This window comes from Crinia signifera, chromosome 4, assembly GCF_055691185.1.
Source record: "Crinia signifera chromosome 4, ASM5569118v1, whole genome shotgun sequence".
NCBI classification, from domain to species: Eukaryota; Metazoa; Chordata; class Amphibia; order Anura; family Myobatrachidae; genus Crinia; species Crinia signifera.
This window is the reverse complement of record NC_139220.1, coordinates 284,428,194-284,452,937: the sequence shown is the minus strand read 5'-3', so window position 1 is coordinate 284,452,937 and position 24,744 is coordinate 284,428,194. Positions and strand designations below refer to the sequence as shown.

Genomic DNA, 24,744 nt, shown 5'->3' with positions numbered 1-24,744 from the left:
TTGCCATATGTATAGAATCTGCATAGTAATGCCAGAAGAGACTGAAATATCTACATTTCACAGTGGCAGCCAGACCCGGATTGGCATTTATTTGCAGCCAAGTGCACCTATTTTAGTCACTCCATACCAATGATATCATTATATGATAGAATGGAATATTGGACACATAGGCGGCAATTCAATTATTCTGGGTGTCTATATGAATGAGCGCCCAATGAAGCAATTCTACTGTATCACAAAATTTGCGCACATTTCTCCTCTAACCTCAGGAGGCTGCAAGAAGAAATCTCACTCCCGCAGCTACCGGGCGTCTAAACATTCCAACAATTGAATTGATCTGTTTTTGTGCTCCATAGTGGTAGCTGTGGGAGAAACAAATGAGGGGTTGCCCGTATAGAATTTCTCAATTATTTTGATTTATTTTTTTTTTTTTACACCAATGTTACGTCTAATAAATAATATGTTTATATTTTACAAGCGTTTGCAGATTTATAACATTTCAAATGAAGATCGACGTTCTAGCATTCTAGACCCCCCCCATTGTTTGCTTCATTCTAGTTCTGTTGGAGGAGTAGGAAAAATTATATTCTCAATACTGACAGTCCTCTCCTCCTGGTGATCTACTGGTCATTATTTCAGATCTGCTAAGGTTCCTATCAATAAGTAGTGATCATTGCAAGAAGCCAGGAATCATGGGAAGATGTCAGAAGGCCTACGAGTAAGCAGCATCAGTGAACTGGGGGGGAAACCTGCACGTAACTTAATGACCTCTGTTGCATAACCAACCGCACATTTAAGTCCAAGCTCCGATATGGCCGCTTAGGTAAAGATCTACACCTCTACTTCCTACAGAAACCCATCTATATACACTACATAACCTGACTTAGTATGCAGTACCTCTGCATCCACTCCTCAAAACATATATATTTTTCACAATCTTCCATATACTGTACAATTATTTCAGTTTTGTTATAAATAATAAATCAAACAGAAATTTAAATAATACTAAATAGTAAGCTCAAAATAAAAGACCTCCACAGTACAACAGGGCATTTAAAGACATTAAATTAATATAGATATATTATTACATAAAGTATTGTATATATTCAGTGGTGTAATAACAGTGTCATACTATAGGCCTGCCAGGAAGGGTTTCTCACCTGAGATGGAACAGGGGTCTGGACACAGCACAACTTCTTTATGGCTCCATAAAGGTCATCTCTGGTCCCAGATATAATGCACACAAGAAGCTGCACCTTCCCCTGTATGGAAATAAATCACTTATGTTATAATAGGGCTTCTTGTACTGCAAGTCAGCCACGTGAGGAGAACATGCACTGCAGCTCTACCAGGATCTCCTACACTCCAGTCATAGATAAAGTCTTCTTCCAGGTTGTATATTGTGAACTGAATGTACCAGCCTGTTACAGATGGCACAACATACACACAGGCTCGGTAATGGGACATTGGCAGGCCTCAACATTTTCCACATAGGTAGATACTGATCAATTATAAATGCTTACCAAGCAGCTTATTTAGGCACCTGCTAATATTGATTGTTCCAGTGTGTTCTCCTATTAACATAGTAAGTGAGGTTGAATAAAGACGTTGGCCCATCAAACCCTAGCAGAATTTGTGATTTTCTGGCCATTTGTCAGAGAATATGAATGATAACTCACAAACTTATCTTTCACTCATGGTTAGTGGATGGGTGTAGCCATTTATTGTCAACTGTGTTTATTCTTTTTAAATCATAATGACCCAAATTACCCTGATCAAAAGTTTACATACCCCAGTTCCTAATACCATGTATTGTGGTAGTTGTGGACGAAGCTCTTTATTTTCTCAGATGGTAAAGCTGCCCATTCTTCTTGGCAAAAAGCCTCCAGTTCCTGTAAATTCTTGGGCTGTCTTGCATGAACTGCACGTTTGAGATCTCCCCAGAGTGGCTCAATAATATTGAGGTCAGGAGATTGAGATGGCCATTCCAGAACCTTTACTTTATACTGCTGTAGCCAATGACAGGTCGACTTGGCCTTGTGTTTTGGATCATTGTCATGTTGGAACGTCCAAGTACGTCCCATGCGCAGCTTCCGGGCTGATGAGTGCAAATTTTCCTCCAGTATTTTCTGATAACATGCTGTATTCATCTTGCCATCAATTTTGACCAAGTTTCCAGTGCCTTTGTAGCTCACACTTCCCTAAATCATCTTCGATCCACCTCCGTGTTTCACAGTAGGAATGGTGTACCTTTCATCATAGGCCTTGTTTACTCCTCACCAACTGTAACATTTATGGTTGTGACCAAAAAGTTACATTTTGGTCTCATCACTCCAAATGACTTTGTTCCAGAAGTTTTGAGGCTTCTCTCTGTGCTGTTTGGAGTATTGTAAGCGGGATGCTTTGTGGCATTTGCGTAGTAATGGCTTTCTACTGGCGACTTGACCATGCAGCCCATTTTTCTTCAAATGCCTCCTTATTGTGCATCTTGAAACAACCATGCATCTTGAAACAACCATGCCACTGAATTTTAGCTGACGTTATTTGTGGATTTTTCTGTGCATCCCGAACAATTTTCCTGGCAGTTGTGGCTGAAATTTTTGTTGGTCTACCTGATCGTGATTTGGTTTCCACAGAATCCCTCATTTTCCATTTCTTAATTAGAGTTTGGAAACTGCTGATTGGCATTCTCAATTGCTTGGATATCTTTTTATATCCCATTCCTGTTTTTTACAGTTCAATTACCTTTTTCTGCAGATCTTTTGACAATTCTTTTGCTTTCCCTATGACTCAGAATCCAGACACGTCAGTGCAGCACTGGATGAAAGATGCAAGGGTCTTTCAGAAGACCAGAAACTCAATGACCTTTTATACACACACTCTGATTACAAGCAAACAGATCACATGTGAGGATGGTTACCTTTAGTAGCCATTCAAAGCCGTTTGTGTCAACTTGTGTACATGTTATCAGGTCAAAATCTCCAGGGTATGTAAACTTTTGATCAGGGTCATTTGGGTAGTTTCTGTTATCATTATGATTTAGAAAGAGTAAACACAGTTGTTTGACAATAAATGGCTTCACCCAACCACTAACCATGAGTGAAGGAAAAGTTTGTGAGTTATCATTCATATTCTCTGACAAATGGCCAGAAAATCACAAATTCTGCTAGGGTATGTAAACTTATCAGCACAACTCTCTCTCTCTATATATATATATATATGTCACAAATTTGACATTCATCACGTACACTTGAGAATATGGGCATGGTCATAATGTGAACAAGTTCATGAAGTCAAGATTCAACATTTACAATGACAGATCCATAATCCTGGACTCTTACCCTAATCATTCCATAAATACCCAGTTTGCAGATGCCAACATGAATGATGTTGATATTTGAACCAGTATCGACTTTTCTGTTGTCAATATTATGAATGTCAACATTAAGGGCCCCTAAAGGTGCCCATACACGTTACAATTATTATATACAATATTGTATACAATATCGCATCTCATCCGATCTCGGTTTTGCGATGACATCAGATGAGATGAGATCTAGTACAAAAAGTATGTGCAGCACGTACTTTTTGTACTAGATCTCATCTCATCTGATGTCATCACAAAACCGAGATCGGATGAGATGCGATATTGTATACAATATTGTATACAATAATTGTAACGTGTATGGGCACCTTTACACTTGTGAGATTTTGTGAGATTTGATCCAATTTGAGTCAATTTATCTGACAAAATCTGACACAATCCACAATCCTGTGCCATTGGGTATAACCAAGATATTGGATGAGATTGAACCTCCTGCACATAGGATAAATCTCGAGTCAATCAGGTTAAATTTGTTGAACAATAAGTTGAACAAGTGTAAAGGAGCCCACACACGCACCGTTGCCGGCGGTGCGATGCTGTACGATGGGGTGCGCGCTCCCGCGGCACCTAATCGTACAGTACAAAAAGTATGTGCTGCACATACTTTTTGTACTAGCTTTTTCTAGCATAGCATCGCATCGCATGCACATCGTATGCACAAGGCATACGATGCAATGCTATGTGTGCTAGTTAAGCCCACAACGCACGCCGGGATCGGTGCGTGTGTGGGCTCCATAAGGGGGCCTTTAGAAATGTATGTGACGATAAACACAAGTCTACATACCAGCTTTATCACAGTGATGACATGGAGAAATATTTATTTTTATTGGCTACTTGATATAAACATTTAACAACACTAAACAAAGGATTTTCTGTCTTCTATCAGTAATATCCATTGTCCACATGGCATCAACAGTTACATGGTTGGCAGTAACAAACACAATTTAAAAGGTTATATCTGGTATGGTGAGAGCAAGGAACAGAACAGGATGTCAGAAGCTTGCCAGGGACCATGGTGCTGCCCAGCATAAAATAATCTCACAAATTGATATTACTATCGTGTACTACCATCTTTCAAACAATGCCATACCAAATTTCAGATTGATTATTAGGTTATTATTTTTTTTCACCACAACAATGCACCAGCTCTCTCATCCTGAATTGTTGTGGCCAAATTGTGGAATTGCGCTAGGAATTGTTGCCGCATCCACCGTACTCGCCCGACTTGGCTCCCTGCGACATCTTTCTGTTCCCTAACCTGAAATAGTGGCTCGCAGGGGGAAAAAAAAATACATAGCGATCCTCGCCGAAAACAAGCCATCCTCGCTGACAGCATTGAATACCACCCTTTATCTTCCTCACGTTTCACATTATGGCAAAAATTTTTATTTTTCGGACATAATTAAAACCGCTAGGTTAACTCAACATTAGATATCCCGGTTTTTTTTTAGATGCTTAACAAAGCATTACATAATTACCACACACACAAAAAAATCATCATGGTACTCTGTTTTATAGTGGAGAAATAGTGTTATATTTATGTTCTGTGGATCAGAGCATAGGTGAGATAAAGATAGAACAATCTTACTGAATTTGCCCTATGATAGAACACTTGTCGTCTATAAAATTATGTGGCTGTTCCCCGATCCACTATTGTGAGTGTGCCATTAGAATAGAATGTGATTATTAGATGGCCTCTAATAATGTGAAGACACACCCGCAATCAGACAATCAGTAGCCTATGCAATAGCAGGTGCCCTAAATAGAGAGGTATGACTGAAACCAATTATGCAGGGCAAGCAGCACATTCCTGATGGATTAGATGAGATTACAGACACAAAGTCGCAGGCTATAAAGCACACACATTTAAAGGAGCAACTTCACGCACACATTCCAGCTGAGAAGTGGCTTGGAAGAAAAGATAACATATAAGGTAGACAAAAGGAGCCCATACACACTCCGATAGCGGCAGTGTGATGTGTGCTTTGAGGTGCGCGCTCCCGCGCATCTCATCGCACAGTACAAAAAGTATGTGCTGCACATACTTTTTGTACTTGCTTTTCATCACATCGCATGCACAAGGGATGCAATGCGATGTGATGAATGCTATTTAAACCCAGAACGCATGCCGCTATCAGAGCGTGTATGGGCTCCTTTACCCTGTTTTGCTAATGCTGACATTCATGCATTACTGATGAGAACGCTGCCTATGAATTCTCTATGAACTAATCACATAGTGACAGGGACACTAGGAATAGTTTGTGTGTATTGTAGGATTAAGTACAGTAAATCTATCTAACACAACGGGCCTGATTCTTTCTAATTTGGAATTGGGCGAATTCAGCCCCGTTCCAATGCTTGGGGGTCTGTGCATGTGCAAGCCTGTATTTGCGCATGTGTAGACCCCGATAACAAACAGCACCAGCGTTTTATAGGGAATCCCCATGGGTACATGAGCGGGCCGATGCCTGCCGGGACATCAGCTGCCCCTCCCATCTTCGTCGTAGTGCTCACAAATATTTGAATCATTCGCTTGTTGCCGACCATCAAATGATTTCTCGCAGAGGCATGTCGGCATGTGTTCTCGTTAAACATCCCCTTGCACGTTAACGAGGGGAATCAGCGGCGGCGGGGGTGTGATGCTGGAGCAGCCACTCGGATGGGCAGCGTCTCAGTAAGCTGCAATGATCGCGCCTTACAGAGCCAAGCGTCAGGTCTGCAGAAACCGGTTACTATTCTGTGTTTACCCCATAATGATCTCAAGATTGTCTTTCATAAATATTACAGTGTGGTAAAAGTGCCATATACTCCATACAATTTAGATAAGTTATAGCTCCACTCAGCACTTCTCTATCAGTCTGACTGCAAGATAAAAAAAACAACTTTGATTTGTGGCAGTGAAATTATACTGAACCCAAGCGGGTTGATGTACAGTACAGACTTGGCAATTATAGATGCATTTTCCACCACGGTCTTCCCTTACAATAATACTTACCTGTGAAATTACAGCTGCTGTTATACCACTTGTGAACTGTAGGACACGGGGTGAGCTGGGGGCGCGGAGGAGGGGAGGGAGCCGGGCAGCACTAAAGCTGTCTGAGTTCAGCGAAAATTTTCCCTTAAACTCCTGGGAAAACTATAAAATGCATACACATTGTGCAATATTGCAAAATATATCGTCAGTGGCCCCAGGAGTATGCTATAGTTAACAATACATATAAATCTTCCTGCAAGTTCAAAAGATGAGTATAGAAGCAATCAACGGCCAGCGGGAACGCGCCTCATCATCGTAATAATGTACACATTGGACGATTTACATGATTTGTCGTTCTAACGCGCACAAAGCTTAACTGCTCAGTTGTTCTAGATAGGGAATCCATCTTCTCTGAAGCTCGGTGACTTTGAACTGAAAGCAGCTCAGTTTACTCGTTTGAGCTGCTTTTAGCTCCAAAGCCGCCCGATGTGTACAGGGCAGTAATGAGCGGTTAGTGCTCATTCGTTCTCCTGCATCGCTGCTGACCTCGGCGCTCATCTGCTGGTATTCCCAATGTTGAGACCCCCTCTGTCTAGAAGGAATCCTTGTCTTCAGGTAGACGTTGCTGTTTCGATTAATATATGGACTGCAGAATAAGCATCATTTTTCATTCTTAAATTACTAGTCTTATTAACCCCTTCAGTGGTGGGTTTTTCTGGGGCAGGAGTACCTAAATAGGACAGGTTTTTCTTGTATCAGAAAAACCGTCCACTGATGGGGTAGATGAGTCCCAGCGCTCCCCTCCTGTGACTCCTATAAAATAAAAGGGGTATGTGTGGGGCGCAATTATCAGCAGTTGGCAAGGGGTAGTCACTCCCTTATAGTTTGCAATATGGCATCCAGTGGTGCCTGCAGGTGTGCACCACGGGCGCATCACCTCACCAGCGACTCCCACTAGGCCGCTCCCTACCCACCTCCACTGTTGTGCCCCCCCCCCTTGCTCCGGTGATCGTACGCCGGAGCTCCCCTGCCGCCACCATTACTTCGGGAGAGACGGCGGCAGGCTCGGAGATGTTCGGCACGGCTCGGGGGACTCGGGATCGCTCGGGTGTTCGGGCGCCCGAGTCCTCCCGAGCCGCCCCGAACACCCCTAACCTGCCGCCGGTAGTGTGCTGCTATGATTGGCAGGGGAGCTCCGCTGGAGCGGAGGGGGTCACAGGAGGGGAGCGGAGCGCTGGGACTCATCTACTCCATCAGTGGACGGTTTTTCTGATACAGGAAAAACCTGTCCTATTTAGGTACTCCTGCCCCAGAAAAACCCACCACTGAAGGGGTTAATAAGACTAGTAATTTAAGAATGAAAAATGATGCTTATTCTGCAATCCATATATTAATCGAAACAGCAACGTCTACCTGAAGACAAGGATTCATCCTAGACAGAGGGGGTCTCAACATTGGAAGTAACGGACACATCTTAAGGCCCCCATACATTAGTCCGACTTGTCCTAAGGACAAGTCGGACCTGACTTCACCCTGCAGCTCCCCGGGGGGGGGGGACACACGATTTGGCACTTGATGTGCCAAGGTTTGCATATGATAAATCGCATTGATTTATCATATGCTGTCCCCGGGGAGCTGCAGGAGGAGGGAGCCGTGCGGGGGGGTCATCAGCGGGCGGGGGATGCCGGCTAATAGAGATTGTCATTCAAGGCCAACATTTGTTTCGTGGATGGCCAGTCCCACTTGTGGATTCCACAGAGCAGTAATTTTCAAACTTTTTCAACTCGTGGCACACCAAACAAGATTTTAAAAATGCCTAAATCCAACCATTGGACTCCCACAGAGAAAAACAAACCCATTTGTGGTCTCTTGAACCACTTGTGGTATGCCCGAAAATCTTCAGGGCTCAGCTGCGCTGCCGCAGCAAGCTGTCCCAGAAAATTTCCGGGGCATACCGCTAATATCAAGGTGTGCGCCAGTCGTGCCTGCAGCTGTGCACCACTGGTGCATCACCTGTCCATGTACCCTCCATCGACTCTCCTGTCCCCTTCCATCACCTCTCTGCACCGGCGATCATACACCAGAGATCCCCTGCCGCTGCCCCCACGACATTATTTGCAGGGAGCAGATGGCAGGCTTGGGAGTGCTCAGGAAAATAAAAACCTGAGTCCTCCCGAGCCGCCCCGAACATCCCTGAGTCTGCCACCTGTGGTCACTGCTGTGACTGACAGCTGGGGAAGCAGCAGAGGAGGTCCGGTGCACAAACGCCGCAGCGGAGGTGCCCGGACCAGTGGGTGTGAGGGAGCCTATGCTCTGTGGTGGGTTTTGCTGACAGACCTTCACCTTGTGCACCTTTAAAAAGGCCATTTCTTATGTAATCCGTAGGAAACAACAGGGCTTAACCGGATTCAGTGTGAACGGAGCTGACCCAGCAATATCCCCGGTCCACCCTGGGTCTCTAGTGGAAATGGGGCAAAATAGGAATCTAGATTACATAAGAGGTTTGGCATAACAATATATTTGAATCTATTACAAAGTATGTGCAAGAGTAATAGTCTTTGTTAGACCTAAGTAATGTATATGAAGACATATCCAGAGAGCAGGTCATTAATGTCTTACCTCACCCTCCAGCAGTGACTTTATGCACCGAGCGTACGTCTCTACACGGTCGTCTCTGAGCTCAATGGAATTAGGCTGTGTAACACGCATACCAATAGGACCCGCAATCTTTTCAATGGTGCCACATAGCTCCCGGACTTGATTGCTGGCACGTTGAGGGTACAATATTACCCAATACCGCAGATGAACCTGGGAAAGCAACAGACAACACTCCTGGAAATGAACCCGGCAAAGCCACTTATTTAATAGCAATCAAGACTGTAAGAGCAGTAAGGACTGGTAGTCAGTTTGCAGATAGACAATATAACTTCAAACTTTTTGTGGACTGTAAAATGCTGACACAATTCTAATGGGTATCAAGTCAATAGGTTCATATGCATAAGGCTGCCATGCAAAAAAGGTAGAAATAAGAAAAAGTTGACCTGAGCTTTTAAAAATGTTCTTATTTTATTGGACTTTTTCCGTTTGGGAACAGTAAACATGTCTGGCGAAGTGAGCCACACAAGGGGACACTAATGTGCAGTACACATGGTGAAATTTACAAACTGACACCATAAAAACACCAAGAAAAACTCATGGCAACCTTTTAATATGTCGACCATTTTCCATGTTGACCTTTTGTCTGTGTAGACTATGGGCATATCGACCTTTTGGTGTTGTCGACCATTTACACCCTAACCGATCTAATGTCAGTAAAAGCAATTTAAATGTTGACATAAGAGCTTTAATTATGATTGTAAAGTATCAGCCCTAAATGTCACAGCGAGTATCACTGGGAGACTAGAAACTCAGGTTGAGAACCACTGGTCTAAAGGTTTTTGGAAAGGTGAAGATACAAAATAAGAACCATCCAACCATGATGGAGAGAGGGGAACGGTGTGTTGGCATCTGCTAATAAATACTGCAATACAGTGTTGGAGATGGCATTACTTTAGATCTGCTCTATGCCGCATCTTCGACATTGTCAATTTCTTGGTCTAAATGTGCTGATATATTGGGAAATAACAAGGTGATGCCATCACTCCAAGGACTAGGTTATTTTGATATTGGAATTCCATCTAACCACAGCTGCGGGAGTCAAGAGATTTCAGTGGTCATTACCGTTGCCTTATCTGTTCCTCCTTTGTTGTGGGGCCTCATTAATGTCCAGCTACCTCCATGCATCTGCAAACATTGGGTACAATAATCCTGGAACTACTCCCAAGCACAAAGCTAATCCGAGATTGCTACAATCCGCTGCTGCAGCTAGTCTCCATGACAGGTTTAGTTTGTTGCCAGGCAACCAAAATAAACAGTCTTCTGTGAAATGGGGCCATCGGACAATTATGGCGTCTCTGGATGCCTAGTACGCAGGAAGCCAGGAGTATGTGCAGTGCTGCAGGAGATCACTAATTACTGTGGGTTTTCTGTCACTCCTGTTCTGATTGGATGCTGTTAGAAGGCAGCCAGGCCTGCTCATTCCTGCCAGTTACAGCTTATGCTCTTGTGTAAATTGCTGGTCGGTGTCTCGAATTCCTGAATATACAGCAGTCTGTTTATTCCTAATGGCCGAGCTGCAGTATGAATGGCTACGAACCGCTTTGGTCATGATTGGCCGTATTTTCAGCCTGAAAACTTGCCACATTTACATAGCTGCTGAGTCTTCTTGGCCCAGCAGACCGGAGGTGCTGCATGTTTACACATGCAGCTCCTCCCGGGGACTGAGGAAAATCCACTGACTTCAGTCGGTTAGCAAGCTCCATAGGGGTTCTGTGCCTGGTAGACTGTTAGTGTGACCATGTTAAGAAATTAATATGGGCATCTACAGGTGGTTCTCACCAGTATCGGGGAGGCGCTACATGTGTAAAGGGGGTCTGCCCAAACCTTTATTGGGGGACCAAGAGCTCGATGCTGGTATCAGAAACCAGGACAGGCTCAAAGAGCCAGGGCTGGTTTTGCCCATGGGGGGATAACCCCATGCCATTTTTCTTATTTACTTTTTTAATTTGTCTTATTTTTTACACAGAGAAGCATGCATGGATCTCATGGATTTGAGCATGCTTCAGCAAATAAGGATGGAAAAGTGTGACTATTTACCATTCGTATTTTGAGCTGAATTCATTGCCAAATTTAGCCATACAAAGATTGTAAAATATACGCTGTGATAGAAGTCTATAGCCATATGCTTACTATTCTATCGATATGCCAGTCCTCATTTGTATTGCTGTTCCAGCCAATATTCTGTAGTCTTCAATCAGTTATGTAAGTCCTTACTGCTAGATGTTTAAGACCTGGCAGCATCCTAAGTACCGGTGTATGCATCATACACTAACGTAACAGCTGAAGATTTTCTTGGTTGCTCTAAAAATCTTACACAACTGTGCTGGAGTTCCATAACACAGATAACCACAAGAGTGCACAGCACAGAAGCAAATACAATAAAGATCCAGGAGGGATGAGGTTTACTTAAAATAAATGGTGAAGACCAATAGTGAAGGTCCACCATGGCTGCCAGAAATTGAATATCTACATAACAACATTCCACTGTCTCCGCCTTCCACTGTTTGTAAACATTCTAAAGGTGTCCATACACTAGTACAATTTGGTCATTTTCTACACGATTTCGACCCGTTGGGCTGATAAATCGTGTGGAAAGTATCAAATCATATGTAATTTATTTAACAGGAAGATGTTAATGTGCAGTCCCATGTGCAACGGATCCGCAGAGTACCACTGCTGCACCAAGGATACATCATATCCCAAGGGAGTGAATGGGACCGCTTGTGATACATTGTATGCAAAATGACTGCATCCAAAGTATTCCAGCCGCCAGGCAGTCCGGTGGTGAGTTGCCGAGGTTTCGCAAGTCTTAAAAGTCACCACGAATAACTGTACTCATCAGCAATGCTTGCATTATTATAGCTGGCTGGTTATGCTTATTTAGTAATGCACCCATCACCTATAACCTGCTTATGCATTAAAGTAGTCACATACATTCAACACCACCAGCTTTTGCCTTAGGGTGGGTACACTCCTAAAAAAAAAAAAAAAAGGCAACTAGGAATTCAGCCCAGCTCATGCCCGATTGCCAGCGCACACCACGAAGATTTAATGAAAGACAAAACGATTGCTGTTCCATTCTTCATTAATATGTTAAGGGTCAGATACAATATCTTCCAGTTAGCCGTGCAGCATGGCTAACAGTAAGATATCATATACGAACAGTGGGAGCAGGCAATTACAGGATTCATCATTCAGATTTGGCAGGAAACGACACTGCGTTCAGGAGTGTACCTTACCTTCCAGTCACACACATTTTCCCCTCCATCCGCTCATGCCTTCCAGTAGTCACACAAATTTCTTACCATCCTGCTTTACAGTAGTAACATACACTTAACTCACCATCAGCTCCACACCACCATCTCATACCTTACAGTAGTCACATCCACATTCCCTGCCACCGGTTCATGCCTTACATTAGTCAAACACACTTTCCCCACCATCAGCTTCACACCACCATCTCATACCTTACAGTAGTCACATCCACATTCCCTGCCACCGGTTCATACCTTACATTAGTCAAACACACTTTCCCCACCATCAGCTTCACACCACCAGCTCATACCTTACAGTAGTCACACACACTTGCCCCGCCACCAGCTCATACCTTACAGTAGTCACACACACTTGCCCCGCCACCAGCTCATACCTTACAGTAGTCACACACACTTGCCCCGCCACCAGCTCATACCTTACAGTAGTCACACACACTTGCCCCGCCACCAGCTCATACCTTACAGTAGTCACACACACTTGCCCCGCCACCAGCTCATACCTTACAGTAGTCACACACACTTGCCCCACCATCAGCTTCACACCACCAGCTCATACCTTACAGTAGTCACACACACTTGCCCCGCCACCAGCTCATACCTTACAGTAGTCACACACACTTGCCCCGCCACCAGCTCATACCTTACAGTAGTCACACACACTTGCCCCGCCACCAGCTCATACCTTACAGTAGTCACACACACTTGCCCCGCCACCAGCTCATACCTTACAGTAGTCACACACACTTGCCCCGCCACCAGCTCATACCTTACAGTAGTCACACACACTTGCCCCGCCACCAGCTCATACCTTACAGTAGTCACACACACTTGCCCCGCCACCAGCTCATACCTTAGTCATGCACTTTCCGCACCACAAGCTGTATGCTTTACAGTAGTCGCACACACTTTTGCCCCCACCACACTCATACCTTACCTAATCGCTGATGTCGCACACACTTGCACCACCAACAGCTCATGCCTTACCGTAGTGTCCCATACTCTTCTAACCACCATCTTTTTTTTTTTTTTTTTGTGTAATCTTTTTTTATTGATTTTCAAAGGGGGTGAAGACATACAGGAAAACTTCAAACAAAGCATGTGATCATTTAACTGATCTCGACGCAGCGAGATATACAAATTTTTACTTAGACCAAATCACATTAGCATGTACTGGTGTCTTCAAACATTATTACATCAAAGTGCGAAGGGGGGGGAGGAGAGGGAGGGAAGTGAGAGGGGGGGGGGATTGGGGGAGGTTGACCTTTCTCACATGTGAGGGGCTCACTTGCTGTTTAGTCGTTCCAGGTTTTTCAATCTGAATAAAGGTCTCTGTACTCTTGTGAGGTCTTATACTCCATCCAGGGGAACCATGTTGCAGTGAAATCTGTGTGTTTATCCACAGATGACAGCATGATGTCCTCCATTGACATGAAGTGGTCAATTTTGGTAAACCAGGTTTTGCGTGTGGGTGGGATTATCGACTTCCATAGGGCAGGGATACATGCTCTTGCTGCATTGCCCAGGTGTTTGGATAGAGAAGTTTTATAAGTGGAGAGTGGTGTGGGGGAAAGGTTTAGTAGCCAGAAGGCGGGGTCGTCTGGTACTGGGGCGTGGAGAATTTTTTTTGAGGTCTTGATAACGTCCGTCCAGTAAGGGGTGATTAACGGGCATTCCCACCAAATGTGTAAGAGAGAGCCTGTATGCTTCTTACATCGCCAGCATATTGGTGGTGTGCTAGGGTTCATGCGGTGTAAGATAGAGGGATGCCTATACCATCTCATGATCAGTTTGTATTGGGTTTCCCTGGTTTGGATGCATATCGAGCTAGTGTGGGCCTTTATGAAAATGGATTCCCATTCTTTATCTGATATATTTATGTTGAGGTCTCTTTCCCATGCTCGCGTAAACGTTGTAGAGATGTCATTGTCTAGGTTTTGGAGGAGTTTATATAGCAGCGAAATAGTGTGGGTTGGTTCTGAGGTAGATATACATAGTCTCTCGAACCCAGTCAGTTCGCGGGATGATGGGCGGGATCTGGAGCCTGTTTGTATGAAATGTCTAACTTGTAGGAACTTCCAGAAGTCCCTCGATGGAACTTCCCATTTACTTTGTATATCTGAGAAAGAACAGATACTGGTGCCTAGCATCATCTGGCCTACCCTGAAAAGTCCTTCTAGGGCCCAATTTGAGAAGTCTGAGATTATCAAACCAGGGAGGAAGTCTGGATTATTTAAAAAGGATGTTAGTGGACCGAATTCGGAAGATATGTGTGGGTTTTGTCGCAGCGATTTCCATGTTTTTAATGTGGAGGTGATTGTTGGGTGAGAAGCAGGCATGGTGGGGATTATGGGTAGCCAGGGGAAAATTTCCGGATAGAGGCCCATACACACCCCCTCCAACTCCACCCATTGCTTGTTTCTGCGGTTTCTGGTCCAGTCCAGTATTCTATTTAGATGGATAGCGTTATAGTAGGTCTTAATGTCTGGGAGGCGCAATCCCCCCCTTTCTGTACTTCTGGTCAGAACCTCGCGCTTTACCCTGGGTTTTTTCCGCTGCCAAATAAATTGTTGGGTCAGGGTTCTAATGGTTTTGAACCATGTATCTGGGACAGAAATTGGAAGGGCTTGGAGTATGTAGAGTAGTTTGGGTAGAGAGTTCATTTTAGTGACATTTATTCTCCCTATCCAGGATAAATGTTTGTTATACCATCTACTATAATCTGCTCGGAGCGTTGCAAGGAGAGGTTGATAGTTTAAGGCGTACAGCCGGGTTAAGTCTCTAGGTAGGTTTATACCTAAGTATGTGATGTGGGATGGTTGCCATGAAAATGGAAAAGAGCTCTTGAGCTGAGGGACCGAGTTGGGGGGTATGGAAACGTTAAGGATGCTAGATTTGGACATGTTTACTTTAAAGTCGGAGAGGAAGCCAAAGCGCTCTAGTTCTTGTATGAAATGGGGGAGTGAAGCTGCTGGTTGCGTAATAATCGCCAGCAGGTCGTCAGCGAAGAGTGCTAACTTGTAGTCTTCCTCTCCCACTTGTATACCTGAGATGTTAGCATTAGCCCTTATTGTCCTGGCTAGCGCTTCCATGCATAATATAAAGATCAGGGGCGAGAGGGGGCAGCCTTGTCTCGTTCCGTTGCTAATAGGGAAGGGGTCAGATAGGAAGCCGTTCGTCCTCACTCTAGCTGTGGGCATATGGTAAAGGGCCAAGATTCTATGGAGGGATAGTGTGCCCAGTCCGATGTGCTCCAGCACAGTCTGCATGAAGCCCCAACACACCCTGTCAAATGCCTTCTCGGCGTCTGTGGAGACGAGAATAGTGGGAATTTTGTGGTGAGAGGCAAGGTGAATCAGATTGAGGATTTTGGTGGTGTTATCCTTTGCCTCACGGCCAGGAACAAATCCCACCTGATCGTTATGGATCAGAGCGGGGAGAAATTTATTTAGTCTGTTTGCCATCAATTTCGCGAAGAGCTTGATGTCAACGTTCAGGAGTGATATGGGTCTGTAGCTGGAGCACATGGAGGGGTCTTTCCCTGGCTTCGGAATCACTGTTATGTGTGCTTCTAGGGATTGTTTGGAGAAGTGTGCCTCAGCCGATATGGTGTTGAAGGCATGTAGTAGTTTAGGTGCAAGTATGTTTTTAAATGTTTTGTAATAAATAGCTGTGAAGCCATCTGGGCCAGGGCTTTTGCCTAGGGGCATTGAGGAAATGGCTGACTCCAGCTCTACCTGAGAGAATGGTTTCTCTAATAAGTTTCTGTCAGCGGGAGATAGGGTGGGGAAGGCAGCCTTGGCTAGGTATTCTTTTGCTTGCAGCGTTTTATGTATCCGTTCTGTTGGGGTAGGTGCGTCATGGAGATTATATAAGGAGAAATAATAGTTTCGGAAACACGAAGCTATCTCTGGGGTCTTAAAGCAGAAAGTGTCTGCGTCTTTCTTTATCTTACTGACAAAGGAAGCTGCTCTTTGTGCTCTGAGGGCCTGTGCGAGTAGGCGACTGGGTTTGTTACCCCATTGGTAATGTCTGCTCTTGCACTTCCGTAACTCCAGTTTGGTGCGTTCTGTTAGTAGTTTATTCAGGCTGTGGCGTGAGTCCTGTAGATCTGCTAGCAGTGAGGGTGAGGAACCTGTTTTATGCATAGTTTCAAGCCTATGGATATTTTCTAGTAGTGCAGATACTCTAGCCGCTTTTTGCTTTTTCATGTATGTGCCCAGCTGTATTAGTTTGCCTCTAACTACGCATTTGTGTGCCTCCCATAAGGTTATTTTTGAAATGTCTGCAGTGTCGTTTAGTTTGAAATATTCTGTCAGTGTGTTGTCTAATTCTGATTTACAGTATGCATCTTGTAACAGTGATTCATTGATCCTCCACGTCCATTGGCCTGGGGTCTGTAAGTGAGATGCTAAAGTTATTGAGACCGGAGCGTGGTCCGACCAAGTGATGGGGCCTATTGTTGCGTCTAGAAGTAGCGGGAGATGTCTGTGGCTTAGAAAAATGTAATCAAGTCTGGAGTATGTCTGGTGAGGGTGGGAGTAGAACGAGTAGTCTCTGCCTGAGGGGTTTAGGGTCCTCCAGGAATCGGCTAATTGGAGGTCGTGGAGGAGTTTCTGGACTTTCCTGTATTTGTGGGCAGGGAATCTACTGGAGCGAGTGGATGTGTCGGTAGTTGGATCTAGAGTCCAATTGAGATCTCCTCCCAGGATTGTTGTACCCTCGAACAGTGAATCTAAGTGTAATAGGTGTGAGAGGAAAAATGAGACTTGGTCCTGGTTAGGGGCATAAACTACTACAAAAGTGTAGGGTTGGGTTGATATTTTACATTTGATGAGGAGTACTCTACCAGGGACCGGTTTATGTATTGTTACATCTGTTAGCTGGAGATGTTTAGAGAACAGGATTGCCACTCCTTTAGATTTACTGTTTGGGGTATTGCTATAGTACGCGGTAGGGTAGCGGTGGTTGGAGAGTGATGGGTTTTTGGCAGAGAGTCTAAAGTGTGTTTCTTGGATCATCGCTATGTCTGCTCTCTCGGCCCATAGGGTCCTGAGTAAGCTAGTCCTTTTCTCTGGGGTATTGAGGCCTTTTGCATTAATGGAGAGGATCTTCAATTTACCTGGTGTGGTCATATGTAGCGAGGTCAGGTGTGGTCTGCAATGTGTTTTGAAAGGTCAGGGGGGGGGGTTGGAGACAAGGAGGAGGGAAAACATGGAAAAACAAAGTACATTTAAACATATTGAATAACGACATTAACATTTGAAAAAGAAAAATCCCGCTGTGAGGCGACTGGCGAAGTAAGTCCGCCAGCGACTCAGTAGGCAATAGAGCCTAGTGCGGGTATGGGGTGAAGGGAGTCACCGCTAACAAATATCGTATAATCTCCCGGTAAGGAGATATCATTGAGGGAGCAAGTGCATCTTGTCCGAACCGTTTATCTCTAGTTACATTCTGTGAGTGGTTGATGAGGGCGGAATTTCCCATAACCACTCAAGTTGTCTCCTTGCACGCCTACCTCAATAGGGTATTTACTAAATACAACCTGGAGGGTTAACTGGGGGCTAAGGTGTGGTATAATCGTTGCAGGAATCCCATAGGGGAGTCTCCTGTGTGGGGGTGAAGGAGCGGCTTGGACTGTTACGTCACATACCTTCTCTCTAACACCAGTTACTTAATTAAACGTGATATGTAAGTATAAGGTCGAACTTGGGTGACTTTCGTGCCGGGTCTCTAATAGGTGTATAGGTGTGACGGAACTCTAGGGGTAACCTATGTTATCTCCAATCAAGTCTATCTGTTAGCATTTACCCAGCTCACTGACTATGAGGACCCAGCTTCGTGTTAAGCTGTGGTACTAGCATCACAGTGTTTACCCAGGTCCTTACTAGTCGTGGGGCGAAATACCATTGCATAAACTGTTTTCTAACCCGCATGGATTTTAAGAGTCAAAAACCTAGTAGTATATAAAAAAAAAAAAAGCAACAAACATATCCCTTAGGGTAAAACCCAAAAAGAATTGTAACCAAGTGTTATAGTCACCAGTCCTGTGTCTGGTCCCGTAATAGAAAAGGTTCTTGGTATGGATCGGCTGGTTGGTCTTCAGGGAGGAGCTGGAGCCTGGCCTTGTTTCTTATTAGCATGGCTAACTTCTTGCCAGGGGTGGCCATGTCCTGGTTGTTGGATTGGAGGGAGCTCCGGGTGGTTGAATTCCCAGTTGGGTATGTCTGGAGTCGGTAGGCCCAAGGCTGTACAGAACGTCGGGAGGTCAGAGAAGGAGTTTAGGGTGTGATTTCTTCCCGCGGAGGTCACTTGAAGGTTGAATGGGAAGCCCCATTTATATTTCAGCTGTCGCTTGCGGAGTTCCGAGGTGAGTGGTCTCAGAGCCTTCCGTTGCTGAAGTGTGTGCCATGACAGATCTTGATAAATTTGAACAGTTGAACCGTTGAAATCAATTCCGTCTAGTTGGCGTATCTTACGTACAATACTTTCTTTTTGCGAGAAGTAATGCAGACGGCAGATCACGTCGCGTGGGCGGTCAGACGGTGATCCTCTGGGTCTTAGAGCCCGATGTGCTCTATCTAGAATTATAGATTCTGAGGGGTCATTCCCAAGAATTTCGTTGAATATCTTGGTGAGAGCATCTGTCAGACTGTCCTGGGAGACCTCCTCTGGCAAACCGCGGAGGCGGAGGTTGTTTCTTCTCCCTCTGTTGTCAAGATCTGTCAGGTGCATTTGTAGGGAACGGATCTCTGCGGATTGGGCAGCGAGAGTCTCTGTAAGCGAGTTGCAGAATGTGATCGTTTCTTCTTGACATTTTTCCAGATTAGTTGTACGCTGGGAAAGCTGGGACAGATCTTGTCGGACCGCCGCCATTTCTTGGCGGACTGTGTCTTGGATGTCTTGCTTCGTTGGGAGGGTTCTCATGTAGGCCAGGGAGTTTCTAATTTCGGCTAGTTCCGTAACCAGCAGTGAGGTCTGAAAGTCTGGCGGTGCGGTGGATGAGGTGTGGACAGGTGAGTCGTCTGCTGGTTTGGCGGGGGTGGATTGCAGGAACGGTCTCATATCTGCTTGGGACATGTTTTCTTTAGGGAGAGGCGTATCACCCTTTTGCAGAGCCTTTTTGCCTTTGACCATAATTAGCCCAGAAAACCAGGTTAGAACCAGTAGGAGAGAGGCTCTTGGGACTGGGAGGGTTGCTGTAATTGCACTCGCATCAGTGTAGCATAATTCGTCGGGCGGTGACTCCCGGGGGCCTGGCTTCTAGGGAAGCATCCTCACTTGGGACGCATCTTTTGTAATAGAACCTTAGTCACCTCTCCCCTCCTGCTGCGTCTCAGGCTGCTGCTGATCAGTAGTAAGGAGTCGGTTTACTTTTCTCTCTTGTGTGTCTTCTTTGTCAGAGGATAGCCCTTTTTGATCAGTGGTTGCAGTTTGTACCAGTGAACGCTAGAGGGCAGGCTAGGATTACAAGTGAAAGGGAACAATTCAGCAGCTTATGCAAAAGCACGGGGGCCCATTTCCCCTCCGCTTTGTTGAAAAGGCAGGGATTAGAGAGTAACTGTCCCACTGTTGTTTGTGCTCAGTGCTGAGGGCTCTGAGGGTAGGGAGTGAGAAGTGTTGCAGATAGATGGTAGAGGGTTGGTGCTGTAGTGGCCTTAAACACCTGTTTGGTCCCTGCTGCTCCCCTGCATATTTGGTAAGAGCAGAGGGGATTTGTGCCCCTTGGAAGGGGTGCTTGGTGGGGACCCAGGGAAGGGGGATCTACAGGGAGGTGAGGGATGTCTGCCTTGTGGTTCCTGTGAGGCTGTGGGCTGGGGCGCTGGTGATGGTGTATTTCCAAGATGGCGGCTGGAGGCTGATGGCGCCGTCCCCCTCCTCCAACACCCCACGGTGTCCACCAAGCTCCCCCTCACTCACCCGCCGCTTGCTGGGTCCCGAGGTGAGTTCCGCTGGATGTGGGAGAGGGCTCCGGCCGCCGGGTGGGCTGCCCGCTTCCCCGCGCCAGGTCTCCGTCACGTTGGTCGGGCGCGGTGTTGGGGTCACGGAGGGTGGACTCCCTCCCTTGGCGTCTGGGGTGGGTGTCCGCTTGGGGGTTCGGTGTGCGGCAGCCTGGGACGTCCGTGGTGCGGTTACCGCGCTCCCGGGCGACGCGCGGCGTCTCCCTCTGCGAAATTTAGGCCCCGGCTTCCTCTGTATGACCGGGCCGCAACCTGCGGGAGCGCTGAAAAGCACTCCCCGGCTCCGCGACTCCGGTCACCCGTTGCCGAGGTCTCTGTGCTGCAGATTAGGCTGGTGGGGTGAGGCAGTTCAGGGTCCCCTGCTGGTTTTTAATCTAAAGCCCCAAGCCTGGCTCCGGAGCTCTTGCTGCGTGCGTCTGGTCAGGTCGCTCGCCAGGCCACGCCCCCCCTAACCACCATCTTTTATCTAACAGTAGTCACATAAACTTTCTTAACCACCAGCTTATAAAATAAAGTAGTGGTATACATTAACCATCGCAGCAGCACAGATTCTAGTCAGCACATTTACCAAATAGAATCCCCCCTAAGAATATTGGTCAATTGAGACAATAAAAAAATGGTCCTTAGTGTCTGACTTGGTTATCCCTTATAACATGCTACATTATATCTAATGTAAAATATATTAGAGATTTTTATAGTTTGATTCAAGCATTTAAAAATATGACAATTAGAAGAAATATATGATAATTATTAAAGAGAACCATATAATTAGAACATTGTATTATTTGGAAGACCTGTCCGTCTGTGGTAGGTAATAAAGGCAGCCTCTGGTTTTTGCCCCATTCGAGCGTAACAATACACATTCAGCTCGCAGCCCCCCAGCCGGCTAGCTGAAATGTGTCCCTTTTGGGAAACACTCCACATCATCTTCTTACATGGCTAAAACTCGATCTGTCAATAATATTATGCCCCACAGTAGTACCTGCTGTATAGAAGAATGCATTACAGTGGGGAGATCTCCTTCCTGATGGTTGCAATGCAGCAGAGGCGGCTTGATACTTCCCATACAGTCTGAATACAAAGAACCCAGTGAGACCAGTGGCAGTCTGTATAGACAGGACAGGGACCAGGAAGTTCAGATAGTCACTGAAGAGACTGTATAGGGGGCCTAGGTGTGGGTAAGTGATCAGAACATCTGGGTACTACTAGGTACTAAATGTAGGTCCTTCCCTACCAGCTTTCTCTGAGCTGCAATTGCTGATGTCCACCAATTCCAATTCCTTCCAATGTACACTTCTACACGTGATGGAAAGTAAGGACAGAACAGTTATTCAGTGCATGTTTCCCCTCAGGTACTATTCTGGAACAGTGACAAAGAGGTTACGCTATGTAGTAAGAAGCATGTAGGGGACTAATGCTGCTACTAATCCTCTCAAAGGTTCCCCCTACTTCCTGCAGTCTTGCTATGCTCTGCGGAAGTTCAGGGCACAAATTGGCACTTCCAAAACGGGTAGGCCGCATCACAACATCTGCCAAATGGGCTGGGCCAATATTGTTTAATGTGAACATAGGCTTACAGTATGTATCTACAGCATGTGCACTGAAACAGATGGGGTTGTACAATAATGTAACTATATCTACCACTACATCCTTAGATTAGCCAAGGTTTATTTAAGTGACAACAGCCCAATGAACTGTTTCTGCAGACTAATAGTAAACTTTGCAAACATGTTTATCAACCAGAAAGGAAAAACAACTTTCCCAGGTCATTCGGTGAGACAGAGGATCAAAGGTATGCGTGACGCACACTGCATGAACTGTGTGTGCGAAGTAATGTTGGGTGTGCTGGGCAGTAAGCTTAAATGACACTAATATAAACTGCGCAGCTGAGGGTTTCAGATGACAGATTACATTTAAATCTTTTATAGAACATTTATTAGTTACTCTTTCTAACTGTCTGAAAGTGATCACATTTTTCATGGACCTTATCTTATCTAATGTAAAGTGAACAAAACACTTGTGTCAGGGTAATGCTATCTGACTAAATGATGCCATTCTAATAAGAGCAATTCATGAGTTCTACATAGTTTTACCTAAATCACAACCAATTTTTATGACATTTTTATATATGTATGTTTAGTAATGCATTCTTTACAGCCTAGAAAGGTGTGATATGGGGGCAGAAGTTACCTAAACTTCTATTCTCTACCACCCAATGAGTGCCTGATTGCCAAAGGAGTAAAGCCCTGAACACACTAGATGACCCATGGCACCGCAAACATCAGTGTGACCGTGGATAAACGATATAGGGCGTACACACTGAACGATATTGTTACCGATTACGCATACAGGTACAGCTGACAGGACAGGGGATGGGGGGTAGGCGCATCGGTAATGATATGGAGTGTACACACTAACCTTTTTTATTTTTAAACGATATCACTCAGCCCTTCTGAGCAAAATCTTTTATAATCTTGTCTAGAGTGTAATGGGCTTGACATCAGCCCTAGGTTTTATTCTACACATTATACCACTAGCATAAACCCAAACTACATAAGACAAAAAGACAGCCACTTACAGACACCAGTCTAAACATCGTCCACATAATTTGAGATAACCCCTAGATAAGGGATGGCAACCTACTGCAAAACCATCTATTGCAACCTACAATAAGGAAGCAGACATTCTTCTAATGTGCTTTGTCTCGGGAGACCAGTACTGCTGCCTCCACCCAGAAGCAAGTCTGCTCTACCTACCGTATGTTTGTGTTGGTTATGGATCCTATGTAGCCCATACACTAGGGCAGGGGTTCCCAAACTTTTTTGAATCACGGCACCGTAGAGTATCAGAATTTTTTTCATGGCACCCCATTAAAATAATAAATTAAGTAAATTGTTTTTATATGTCATCCTTAGGGTTAGTTATGTGGTAAGGAACAACATTCACTTCAGCTTGTCCACATATTTTATTATGGGAAACTACAAGCACTGGTTTTGCCTACTATACTGACCAATATGAATTTGAAATACTCATGGACCACCAAGCCAAGGCACCCCTGCAAGTGTCCCAAGGCACCCCAGGGTGCCACGGCACACAGTTTAGGAACCACTGCACTAGGGCGATATTGCATGCAATCCTTCGATTTCAACCGCATCTGTGCATCATGTCGCATTTAAAAATAGTATGTCCTGCACTTAAAATTTATCGAATTTGCATGAGCGATCGCGTGTGGTTTTTAAACATATGCAATCGCTCAAATGCAATCAGCCGCGGGTTTGGGGAGCGGGAGCCTAAGCATGGGTGGAGGTGGAAAAAAATCATTTGAAACACTGAGCAGCCATCTGATTGGCTGAGAGAGAGCGCACTCTCAGCCAATCAGTGGCCTCACATTCAGGTAGTCGCTGATTGGCTGAGAGAGCTCTCTCTCAGCCAATCAGACGGCCACCCAGTGTTTCAAATTCTGCTGCTGCTTTGCCCCACCGCCTGACAGCACTCCTTCACAGCGTTGCAGCTCCATGACTCCGGTCCCAGTGAGTCAATGGGTACACACTACAAAGTGAACATACACAAGTTCGACACTGGAAAAAGGCAGTTCAAAGCAAATTATCTGTTTTCAATCGTATTCTCCGAACACTGCCATATGTTGGCAGCGAGTGAAACTACATCTCTTTCTCTCTCACACATGCATAAACACAGAGACAATCACCAGGTAGCAGACTAGCTTTCGAAGTATTTGTTTTATAGTAACATAAGCCATAAACAGTGTGTTAAACACTGAATACAAGAAGGGACATATCAATTTCTTATCACTGCTATTTACAGTAATGTCAAAATAAGTTTTGACCAAATGTATTATTATAATAATGATAACAACAATTATTTTCATTATTATTATTAAAAAGCAGAAGCAGGGAAAGAGACCTTGCTGCTATTGGTTAGATGTGATCACATTACTCCTCCTTCAGTGCTACTGTGTATGTATGGCCGCTCAGTACAGTAGTAATGGATACGGTCACTAGGTCGACAAGTATGCATGAAGGTCGAGAGGGACATTAGGTTGACACAAGCATAGGTCAACATGGTTTTTTGAGCCGACAGGTGATATTTCATGACCTACAATCCACTAGGGCATGGTGGAAGAATATAATAGTGTTCCGAACGTATCAAGGCACCGTGCCTGAAGCATGGAGAGTGCAGCGAGCCACTAGAGGGGACACGGTGCACTTTTTTAGTGTCCATATCGACTATGCTGACATTTGGGGCTAAAAAGTGAAAACACCAAGTCGACCTTTTGATTGTCGACCCTCCCCATGTCGACCTAATGCTTGTGTTGACCTAATGACCCTGTCGACCCAATGCTTGTAGACCTAATGTCTGTCTATCCAATGATCCATACCCATCGCCAGAAGCCACCTGCACACAAATAACAGAGGCCCACTAAATCCTCTATACTCTGTATCTCATAAATCCTAAACACACTATAATATAATCCAT

The 24,744-nt window shown here is 45.0% G+C and overlaps 1 protein-coding gene across 2 annotated transcripts in view; it reads right to left on the bottom strand.

Annotated features, from left to right (window-relative positions):
* PIWIL2 (piwi like RNA-mediated gene silencing 2) overlaps window positions 1–24,744 on the bottom strand; it is a 188,391-nt gene that overhangs the window by 31,854 nt on the left and 131,793 nt on the right. For both annotated transcript variants that reach the window (XM_083184821.1, XM_083184820.1), the window contains exons 16-17: window positions 8,979–9,167; window positions 1,161–1,262 (exon numbers count right to left, since the gene is read on the bottom strand). In XM_083184821.1, coding sequence (XP_083040947.1) covers window positions 1,161–1,262; window positions 8,979–9,167 — 291 coding nt within the window. The remainder of the gene's footprint in view (window positions 1–1,160; window positions 1,263–8,978; window positions 9,168–24,744) is intronic.